Raw genomic sequence first — 11,861 nt, 5'->3', positions numbered from 1 at the left:
TATATCCCATTCCAAAAAGTTAGGTTGATATGCAGTACCCATGATGGAAATGTATTCTTTTAATCAACATGCATTCGTAGCGAAATCGACTATAGTAACCAGTTGTAATTTGGTTGCATAGCATACAGAAAAGTTTTTGTCTTGCCCATGTGGAATGGTGAGTATAAGGTTTATTTTGTCATTTATCTGTCCTGGCAGTGTTAGGCACTCTCCTCTATAACCAGACGAGAAATAATCAAAAATTTGGCATGCAGCTTTTGTAACAGACAATTAGAGGTAAACTATAACCTATTTACAACAATGCTTTAAAATGTAGCCAAGGTAAGTGACGTGTACAAAAGTTACATCAAACTGCAGTATAAACCTTGTTTGTAAAGTGTCTCATTTGTACAAACTCCTAGCAGGCCAGATACAAAGACATAATATGCAACATTTGGTCCTTTGCAGGAGGTTAGCCATTGTATTGTATTACTTTGCAGTTTTTAGCACTGTTTAAAGTTTTTTTTTATAATACCTATTATTGGGTGCACCAAATGCATGCACTAAAAGCTAGTAATGTGAAATAAGCTACTTAAAAACTATGGCACATTCGAATGACGTATTTATCAAACAGAATTACCCAATATATTGGTAAGTTTTTCATACTTGAATAGTTTTTTTTGTGGGTGTTACGCACTTTCATTAAAGATAAAAGCAAACTCTTACCAGGACACTAATTTTCTTTGGCTAAAGTTGGTTTCTCTTTAAGCTGAAATATAATATTCTGAATTTTTACCGAAAACCTTGCATTGACTTTGCCAAAGCTTAATCTTGAAATCAACATCATTTACTTACTCTTTATTATCAGCTACAAATCACTAACGACATGAAAATAATAATCACAAAATTCATTCAAGTGCATAGTAGCTACCTTCCATTTTGATACAAATTACATAAACAATGCATAATTCAAACATATTTAACAAAAACATACATTTTGTGTTTGTGATGTCATAATTATTTCCTTTGTGCAAGTTTTGATTCAACTTCACTTAAATTGTTTTTACAACTTTCAACCCGCATCTTCCACTCCTCTCTTCTCTCTTCAGGTACATCTGTTGCCGTTCTGTAAGCTTGGATTGCTTTTTTATAAAAATCCACGCTTTCATTCAGTCGATTTGTTTTCTTGTAAACTTCACCAAGGTTGTTTAACAAATGTCCGAAAACTCGATGCTTTGCTGAGTTTTCACCAAACTGTTTCCTCATCATTTCAAGTCCATGTTTAATTGTTGATTCACTCGACGAATAATCTCCGATTAAACGTTGACTCAATTCAATCCAGCGCAAACTCCACACTTGCTTCTCACATTTAAATCCTTCTTCCACGTTTTGAATATTTTGTATTTTGAGTCTCATCGTTTCCATGAGTGAGATCACATGACCACTAATTATTCGTTTGTTTTCAAGATTTTGATTCGAATCCGATGTTTTCATCAAACCTCCGCATGTCAGATACAAACCCACAACACATTTCCACACACCTCCCACCGCTTCCCATCCATCACGTTTGACATAAAGATCAGACGCAACATCGTGAAATAAAATCGATTCCAAATATTTTCCCTCTCTTCTCTTTTCACATCCAGTTGTTTCCAAATCTTTCGCAGTTTTCCCACGACCTTCAAGCAACCTTGAAAGTTGGTTTCTTGTTTCATTTGCTTCAGAATATTTATGTTTTTCCAACAAATTCACGTAAGTTTTGATCAAAAAATTTGAATCGATGTTTTCATCTGAAATAAAAACAATTTATTTAATTTAAACATAAATAAACCCAACCTCCCACCATCACATACCCTGGCGGTCTATTCAAAGTGTCAGTGTTTCGGAGGAATTTTTTTTTGGTGGCGCTAAAGAGTGGTAAACGTGTATTTTTTTTGAAAAAGGGGACATATTGGAAAAAGAAATTTAGGATTTCGTACTTTTAATGTTTTACAATTTACCAGAAAAGGAATTTTGATTAGGTTTAGTAAAAAATCACAGAATATACACGTCAATGCCGTTATTTGTGATGTCTTAAAACAACAAATGTGCTGTAAAACCTATGTATGTTTTTGTCACGATATATGTGATATTTGAAAGTCCTAAATGTTCATTTTTCCCGAAGTTTCCCGATACAGTGGTATTTAATTATAAAATGTTGTATCCATTGTATAATCAACAGCTCTCTTTGAAGCATTTTACATTGCTTGCATTTCTGTTGAATGGTATTCCTACATTCCTCTTAAATAACAACTTGTTCATGTTTCAATACTGTTCCTAGGGGTTACCAACAACAGATACAGGTTTTTTCAAATTGATTTTATTACCTGTTTGCTGCTGTTCCTGCATAACTTTTCCTGCATTTTTCTGTTCATCACTTGAAAACTGATTATGGGTTACATCATAAGAGGTTTGATGCTGTTCAGTGGCTTGAAAGTGATTAAACAAAAGTAAATCTAAGCTACACCCTTGGTGATACTTTGTAACTTTAAAAAATATAACTTTGCACATGTGTTATGTAAATCAATGGGCTTGTAATAAACAATGAAATTACCTGTTTGTTGTATTGCTCTCTGGATAATATTCCCAGTATATACTTGTTGACTATTTAATAGTTCAGTGAACCTTGGGCTATAGGGAGTAGTTGCAGGCTCTTCAATACCTTGAATAGGTTTTACAAAAATATATTTTCATACTTTTGTCATGTTAGTGTTAAGCAAGTTGGTGATTTTGTGAAAAAACTAGTCCAAATAAACTTGAGAATGTACAACCTTATTTATTGGATTTTGATGGTGTTCAAAAGTTAATATAAGCCGCCTTCGAATTAAAGCCACATGCAAATGTCATAGGCAACCTTAGGTGCCCTATAACAATAATTGTCAACAAATCTGTCCATTGAAATTGTCAGGTACGCTGATAACTGTGTTTGATAAAACGTGCTGGTAAGGCAGAGCAAGTTAAACATGAATTTCATTGAAATCAGAGCAACAGCCACTCTCGAATATAAGTTGCCCTTGATTGAAAGCCGCAGAAACAGTAGGTTAAAAAACTTTACAAGCTGTGGCTTACAATCAAGTAAATACGGTACAAGACTTTACAGATTTTCAAAAAAATGAAAAGAATTAGGCCTAGGTAGGGTCACATAAAGATTCATGTGCAAAAAAAAACAAAGAAACAAAAAAACGTTAAATTTTGTCACATTTACTGATCAGTGTTTGTTTGCAAGAAAACTTACCGGAAAGTTGCATCAACACTATTGCAGCATCTGACTGCTTCGTAGAAATATCACTGCTTGTTTTGTATTCACCAAAGCTTGTTGGGTTATTGGCAATTTCAACATGGTTTGCACTGAATTCTGTTTTTGGAAACAAAATAAATGTTACATCATATCAATATAAAAAAGATGGTGAACAGGGACTAAAAACTTCTTTCGATGTCAATACTCTTCGCGTAGTTTTTGATATTAACAAAGTTGCTAGGATGGACTGATGGCCTCATTGCATGACACGAAAAAAGAGACATGAGAAAAATGTGTTGCATCCATGAATTAACATAAAGATTTTTTTGTGTCACAAAGTTGCAATGAATTCACTGCATATTTTTATACCATTTTGGAGAAAATTTCTTCCTTGCATTTCAGTGTGACTTTTGGCTTTAAGCTTAATAATTTCAAGTTAATACCTGTTTGTAAAGTTTGCACCGTATTCCCATGTTGTTGTGTTGGGTTAGCGGTAATCAAAGAACCATTTCCGGGTGGAAAACGGGTGACAGTATTATAAGAACTTCCACCATTACAGAGTGTTTTGATGATGGTCGCAAAAATATACATATCTAGCATGTGGTTTAAATTGGCGATAAGGAACTTGAAAGTTAAGGCTTTTAATAATGCAAATTTCATTTTTTATTGTTTAGGGCGTCATTTTTTTATTGCGTGTCAAACATCTTGAGAAAAATTGTCGTGCCTGTTGAATAGTAAAAATGCCGTATCTGGTAACTAACGTATGAGAACGACCAGGCTTATTTCCATTATAGGATTCTTGTACTTACATAAGTTTAGAATACATGTTGAAATAGCGACAAAACATAAGAAAAACTTGCATGTTGTAGGCTGATATGTCTCTTTGAATAGGTCCAATTGAACAAAAAACGGTACTTGTTTCGTAACAAAGCAACATGTTTGGCAACCATGCCAGGTGTTTGGTAAATGGTTAGTTTTAAACATAACGCGCTTATTCGCTGAACGTTAAAGCAAGTGTTGACTGGTGTTTGCATGGATTTTGTCCAAAAAATTATTGCGGTTGCATATATTTAGCCATCTAAAGAGACAAAATTAATTTGGATGACGATTCTGGCATATTAAAGATGATGGCATCAAGTTTTCAACACTACGTAACCAGGTAAATGCTGTTGTTTAATAGTGACACAAAATACAAATTTCTCCCCAAATAATTATTTGCAGTTTTCAATTAAATGACTTCTACCGGCACCAATTTTTTTGAACCACTTTTCCACCAGCATGTACATGCCAATCATTGAAAAAAGAAAACTAGTAAGATCGATGTGAATGCTGCAAGATTGGCATGACCGATAATTAATAAAGTAATTCAATTTATGGTCTTTAAGGACAATGGCGTTGGTCTGTTCATGTTACTGAATATCGGTAACTCAACATTGTTTCATGCCACGGGTGTCGAACAGTGGCTTTGCATGTTGAAAACTTAGAATGGTGAAAAAGGCAAAAATTGCGCCTTAATTGTTCATTTCTTCTTCTACCACCTAGCCAAATTTCCAAGATTTTTTAAAATACCTGTTGTTGATGGAAGAAATTGCATAAGTTGTGGTTGCTGTGTTAAGTTGTTTGCAGTAAAGGCATCGTTTCCAGTCAAGAGATTTAAATTTCCGCCCACTGAAGTAAAAACTGCATTAAACATCAATAAAAAAACAACTCAAATTTAACATCGACATGGATCTTACACTTTAGAAAAATTACATAGCTGTATTTGCAGACAAACTTATAACCTAATTTCCTTTTTTGGAATATTGTCTGTGTCTGTGAACACAAAAATAAAAAAAAGCACACATCGAAATGAGCTGGTTTGCATGTCTTGTTTATGCTGGCATGATTTTCAATTTTAACCAACTGTAAGGTTTAACGTTGTTCAATTTGGCTTATGATACAAAATGTCCTTTCTGTACATATAGAAATGCAGCAATGTGAAATACCTGTTTGTGGTGGTAAATCATTAGCATTAACTGAAGATTGATTTGCTGGTATGAAGTTTTCTGTAGTATTGCTGACAGGATTGTGGTAACTTTCAGGTTCACCAGTGTTCAAAGCAGAGTCTACATTTGAGAAGCAAATATTTAGAGGCAAAAGTACACAACAAACAAATATTTAGAGGCAAACTAACACTACACAATAATTATTATATTGATTATGATAAGAAATACACTTGCATAACTATTATTTTAATGAAACTCGTATTGTAAGGCACAAAAGTAATGCAACCACTTATGATAATTGAGTTGCAGAAAGTGACATTTTTTGATCGACAGGCCTCATCCACACTGAACTACTACCCACAGTTTCCAGCTAAATGGACAGACTTACACAATTTAACAGTGTGCCAACTTCACAATAGTATTTTCAGCTTTTAAAATACCTGTTTGTTGCTTCTGTGTTATAGTTTGTGCACATTGCTGTGCTGTAGTGACATGCAAAACATGACCATTCCTATTCCAAGGACGTTGAAGGCTTTCACCATTATTCAAGCAATTACAAGATCAAAACATTACAAGATCAAAAAAATATAATGGGAAAAACCGATACAGTGTCCATTTTTGGGGGCAAAGCAAATTATTTTCTGGGCCCTATCAATCAATGTATAATATACATATATACATTGTATATAAATGCTAAAACTAAGCTTTGTAAAAGTCTAAATAAGAAATACAATTATAGATCTCAGTGAAGTGTGAACTTAAGATCCTAGGCAAGTTACATTAATACAAACAAATTGCCAGGCGACCACATTTATTTGCCATCATCAAAAACACTTGTTTAGTTCAGACTAAACATGCTTATTTTTTACATCGCCAAACAGAAGCCTTTGCCGCAAGCAATCCTACCTTACCACAATTAAAGTATATGTACATGATTTCTGTGTTGTCTTAGGTGGATGTTGAAGCTATTGTGGGTTGCACAGTATTTTTACAACTTGATATCAGTATCTTCATACACTAGTCACAAAAATATGTGTTTATGTTGTTTGTACCTTCATAATGTTGCTGATTGTGTCTGGTGGCTGCATGTTCTTCTTTTGCACCATCCGTGTTAACCTCAGCTGATGTTGTGTTTCCTTAAATAAAATAAACACATCACATTCTGCATTAGTTTTAGACCAGTTCACTTGGAGGTAAAACAAAATTACAAAGTAACCTAGGGGATGAAATAACAAACATTTTTAGATCACTTGCGATTTTTTTAATTTGAACTATATCCGCAAATTACGGAAAGGCACTTGCGTACGACCTGGAATGCTTTTGCGTACCACTAGTGGTACTACCGGTTGGGAAACACTAAACTAACTGAAGCTGTTAATAACATTGTACCAAAAAGTGTATTATGTAGCTTTTAAGGCTTGGCAAGGAAAAAGGCTTCTTTCAAAAGTGATTGCCAATGTATTGTCTTACATAAATTTAACTTAAAACCCTAGGAAAGTAATTGCTTCACTGTAATGCAATGTTTACCACTATCAGTAGCATACCAACAGCAGATACAGTTTATTCAAATTGTTTTCAGTAAAAAAATTTTACACACATAGCGTTACCTGTTTGTTGTCGTCCCTGCACAACTTTTCCTGCATTTATCTGTTCATCACTTGAAAAATGATCATGGGTTTCATCATGAGAGGTGGTTGGATGCTGTTCAGTGTCTTGGAAGTGATATAACATGAATTTACATTTATTTATATTATGTTTACCACAATCACTAGTTTGTGATGTCATAACAGGTGCCCTCCGTTAACAATATCAAAATATATATGACGGAGGTCGTAAGTTTTATTTTTTCACCTGCTTCTTCCTTTCGTGATGTTCCATCTTCATTAGTTTTTTTTTTTTTCTTGCTGTCACTGGAAGCGCTTGGAACGTCATTGCTTGATTTTCTTTTCAAAGCTGAATGAGAATAGATTGCTAATGTCAACTAGGGATGTGCCAAGCAAACCCGAACCCGAATAGATTCGCTGAATATGAGCATAGTTTTATTATTCATGCAACCCCGAATAATACATAAGACTCGTGGGCATATATTTATTGGATCAAAATATGGTTGTGTGAAACACTAACTGAGGTTTTGTGCTTTATCGCAAGATCGATGATGAAAGTACACCGCTACCAGGACAAATTTAATTTTAAAACCCAGTAAGTATACTTACTTTCCTATATTGACTGCTATAATAATACAATCTGTCACTACAATATTTACAGTGGACAAGATTGGTACAAAGTTTTTTGTGTGACAAATTGCAATGAAAACACTGCATAGTTTTTTGTTGTAAATCTGGTTTTCGCTTTGACATAACATTTCAAATAAAACGACTTATGAGAAAAAAATGCGAAATACTCATTTGCTACACATGCATGCCCATGTGTCCTTTTTTGCATTTCCACGTAACTTTCACATTGATTCTTAGTGGAATCTATACCTGTTTGTGACGTTTGTGCGGTATGTAGAGGTTCCTGTGTAGGATTGGTGAATAATATGGGATCATTCCTTGGTGGGTAATTGGAGACAGTATTATAGGAACTCCCATCATTCATGAAAGTAAAATCTATGTACAAGAAGTAGATAATATATGGAGAGGATGCAAATTTCTTCAGTTCTACCTCTTTGCTGTGGTGGAGCTGATGAATTTGTGTTTTGTTGTGCTGCATGAGGAACTTCAAAATAAGAATGACCTCTATATGTATTTTTTGTTGTATAAAAGTATTTTATGCAACACTGTTATTTGAATGACATTAACATCTTGTAATACTCTTAATTGTTTTATTGTACAAAAACTGTAAAAAAATTTAAAGGTAAAAAATAGGACATAACTTTTAAACCAGTTGTATGACCTAAATCAATCATTCAAATACCTGTTTTTGTAAGAAAGCTTGGTGTAGTGGACTGGGGTTGCCTTGTGAAGTAGTTTGGAAGAATGTTTTGATTATGTGGAATGTTGTTGAAATTTCCAGCAGTTACTGAAATAAAAAAACATTTTTCTGCTGCAACTAATCCAATTTGCATGTCAGGGATGTATAAAACCTTTAAACCTATTTACAAATGTAAAAATTTTCATATTTAAACTTTTCTTCCAAAGTAATCCATAACACTTACTTTCATCTAATTAAAATACCTGACTGAGGTGGTAAGACACTTTGATGTGCAGGAAAACAAGTTTCACTATTATTGTTCACAGGGTTGTTATGGAAACCATTCACTGAAGTATTATCTGTATTTGCAAAGCAAGAAAGATGTGTTACAATAACTAACTGTCATTGGATTGGCTGGGAAAATGTTTTGCATGCATTGTAAACATTTACAATGCAAACAAATGTTGTTTGATATTAAGCAGTTGGTCATAAACTTTTCTATCTGCTGCATCAAACCCATTGTTATCAAAGAATTGTAAAGAGAGTTATATAATGTAGTATGTCACAAGATGTCCTGAGTAAATTTACATATGGGTCTGTGAGGGATGCATAAAAGGGTTTTATGACTATAAAATGGAAGGCCTAAACCAATACTGCTAAAATACCTGTTTGTATAAAAAAACTTGGTCCAGTGTACTGGAATTGTTGTGAGAGGTGGTTTGGTAAATGGCTTGATTGTGGAATGTTGCTGAAATTTACAGCACTTACTGAAACAAGAATACGCTTTGTTCACAATGTATAAAGCACCAGAAAAAAATAAAAACAGGACATAAAAGTTTTTAATTGTAGACAAGTTCTGGAGTGTTACAGCATATTCAAGCCTAAAGAATAAGTTTATTGAGTATCACTAATCATCTGTCCTCCATTCTAGCCTAGTTCACCATGTTACCCACTGAAAGTTTGTTAGGTAAAAATATCCAATCCATTGAGGTATAGCCATTTTGTGTGTAATTATGTGTGTGTAGTCAAGTCTAGTAATGCATGTCGGTGCATAATGATTAAGATCATCAGAGCGCATAGAATATAGTGTCGAGCTGTTGCAACCGGTGATTTAAGGCCCCATATCAGTATTAAATCCTCAAAATCATATTTTGGTTATCAGCCTTAATACACATATTGAGCAATTTGCTTTATTGCCCACAACAATTCCTGTGGCTGACCCATGAAGGTCTACTACTTCTATTTGAAAGGCAAAAAATTGATTGCAGCTGCATCGGAAAAAACACAACAAGGATCTGACGAGCGACTGGGAAGATCTTATGTCCTATAGGATAACAGAAACAAAAAAAAATTTTCACCATTGCTGGGGCCAACATTGAATTGAAAATTGAAAGAGGTTTTTTATGCCAAACCAACCTCCATTTTTTTGCAGCCTTAACAGGCGGGCCTAACATAAAATGACAAATGAAGGTATAGTTCTGTGATTCAATTTTAAGCTACGTCCTCTTGAACATTTTGATGCTTTTTCAACTAACTTTTCGACAACACCAAGCACAAAATGACTACCTGAATGAGAAAGTCAAAAAGTGCGCTAAAACTGCACCAAACAAGCTGAAAATCACCCTGGCAACAGCACATGTCTCCCTGCTCATTCAACCATAAATTTGCCCCCAATGCATCACCGGTTGCCTCATGGCATAACTGAGTTTACATTGGCGAGCACCCCAGGACCAACCATTCTTGTTTGTGTTTTCAAATTTAAGACAAAACAAATTTTTACACAATACTGGACTAAACATGTCTTGCATTTCTGTGCGACTTCCACTATTTTCACTAGCTCATTTCACTAGCTTTTTCACTAGCTCATTGATGCTGTATATACCTTCCAAATGTTGTTGATCCTGACGATCTCGATTAACTTTTGACGCCAATCCAGAAGATGATGGGACTTGAACAGAATCACCTAAAACTGGTTTCTTGTCAGTAGATGAATGATCTTTCTTGGCATCATTAAAGGTTTGAGGATAGTTGGGTGCTGGGAAAGAAAGGGCTCGCATAATACAACAGACACAAGCCAGCAAATTATGAGACAATTTTTTAAAATTTCTAGTTGGTGTAATTTTCAGAACAAACCTTGGAATCTTCGGGTTCTTGCACAATACCATTCAAGGGAAACCAGCTTCTCATCGTTGACAAGAAAGGGATCTTTCATGTCCATCTGTCTGACAACATCTTCCACTTGTTGCTCGATCACTTCCGGACTTTGCTGGCTGAGAAGTTGCTGCAATCTCTCACAGATTTCGATCATGTTTGGTCGTTTAGATGGATCTTGATCCCAACACTGATTCATGAGTTGCTCCAGATTTTCAACGATTGCTCTGTCGCTTTCATTAAGAGTTTGCTTCCGTTCTTCTATTACTAAACAGTTAGGTCTAGTCCCTTCCTTAATGGAGTCTAGTAAAGCTTTTAGGTTGTCGGTCGGATATGGCAATGCCCTGACCACGGCAGTAAAGACCATCACACCGAAAGCATAAACATCAAGTTCTTTTGTTGGTTTCATGAAAGAGTTTTCAATTTTTTCAGGCGCCATGTACATCGGTGTGTGTTGAGGTCTTTCCTTCTTGCTTCTTGCTGAAGGATTCTTTGTCATCGATCCAGTTATGGTTGCGAGTTCCGCATTTCCAAAGTCGCACAATTTGAGGCGCAGAATTTTGGTAAGCAACCCATTTTCAGGCTTGACATCTCCGTGAATCATTCTCTTCAGAGGTAAACCATGGCAAGCTTTGAGACCTTCTGCAGCATCCAGTAAAAACCGGACACGCAAGGGGAATCCCAAATCGATTGGTGTCCTCAGCAGTAATTCCAAGAGGTTCCCCCCTTTGCAGAACTCCATGACAATCCCTAAGGCAAATGGCCATTTGGTCCAACCATAAACACTCACTATGTTGATATGATTTAGTTTATGCAGGTTTTCCAGCTCTTCACCAATTCTGCAACAATATATCATTGTAAAAAAAAACGGTTACAGTAGTGTATCATGAATGCTGGATTTACGTTTTTTTAAAGAGGTCTTCACTGTGACGACCAACAACTTGGATTACTTTGACCGCGACAAATTGCTCCAAACCAGCATGGTAACCAATTATTACGTCACCGGATCCACCACTTCCAACAATATAGTTCAATTCGTCACATAAAACATCCCCGGCTTGGATAAAAGGTAACTACAAAAACATACAAAATGGATTGTTATTACCAATATAACTGATCAAAAACATAAGGTGACGTAGGCTGCTACCCCCATAACATAATGATTATGATTTAAAACATACCTCTTCCACAGAAGACATATTGCCATCTAATTACGACAGAAAGGACGCTGGGAAACGAAAAAAAAACTGTTCCTCTTTGCTTTCCCTTTTCAAAATGGCGGTGGTGGTTTCGAAAAGGAACCAAACGAAAGCAAAAAGGGGGAACAGAACCACTGGGGATGCACCGAAAGTTCGGTTTGCCAAATTTATTCGGCCGAAACTAAGGTTCTTATAATTATTCTGTTTCGGCCGAATATTTTTACAAAATTCGGCCGAAACCGAAATTTTTAACTGCATGCAACGCTGATACGCATGTATCCGACGTCGTATTTATCGTATGTTATGTTGTGTTTTTGTGGCATCAACTGTATTTTTATTAACGTCGAATACTTATGG

At 35.2% G+C, this 11,861-nt stretch overlaps 1 protein-coding gene across 2 annotated transcripts; it reads right to left on the bottom strand.

The window, feature by feature from the left end:
- Positions 1-822: 822 nt before the first annotated feature.
- On the bottom strand, positions 823-11,861 carry LOC145888351 (uncharacterized). Of its 2 annotated transcripts, none has more exons than XM_082979080.1 (18): positions 11,487-11,861; positions 11,209-11,378; positions 10,288-11,144; positions 10,037-10,189; positions 8,820-8,921; positions 8,418-8,513; positions 8,158-8,262; positions 7,906-7,959; positions 7,725-7,850; positions 7,093-7,194; positions 6,849-6,953; positions 6,294-6,377; positions 5,242-5,361; positions 4,826-4,924; positions 3,254-3,373; positions 2,573-2,680; positions 2,346-2,447; positions 823-1,769 (listed from the first exon to the last, which is right to left on the bottom strand). In XM_082979080.1, exons 1-18 carry the CDS (start codon positions 11,502-11,504, stop codon positions 997-999), a joined length of 3,294 nt encoding a protein of 1,097 aa, XP_082835206.1. In that variant the 5' UTR covers positions 11,505-11,861; the 3' UTR covers positions 823-996. The 2 variants fall into 2 exon arrangements, with proteins under 2 accessions (XP_082835206.1, XP_082835207.1); XM_082979081.1 differs by having other exon boundaries at positions 7,906-7,947.

This window comes from Ascidia mentula, chromosome 2 (assembly GCF_947561715.1).
Source record: "Ascidia mentula chromosome 2, kaAscMent1.1, whole genome shotgun sequence".
Classification (NCBI taxonomy): Eukaryota; Metazoa; Chordata; class Ascidiacea; order Phlebobranchia; family Ascidiidae; genus Ascidia; species Ascidia mentula.
The sequence above is the reverse complement of the archived record's forward strand: the minus strand, read 5'-3'. Positions and strand labels throughout refer to the sequence as shown.

Coding starts and splice junctions, on each gene's coding strand:
- LOC145888351 (XM_082979080.1), bottom strand. Junction 11,145..11,208: donor GAAGACCTCTTTAAAAAAAC/GTAAATCCAGCA, acceptor ATATTGTTGCAG/AATTGGTGAAGAGCTGGAAA. Junction 8,922..10,036: donor GGATCAACAACATTTGGAAG/GTATATACAGCA, acceptor TTCTTGTTTCAG/TAAGTGCTGTAAATTTCAGC.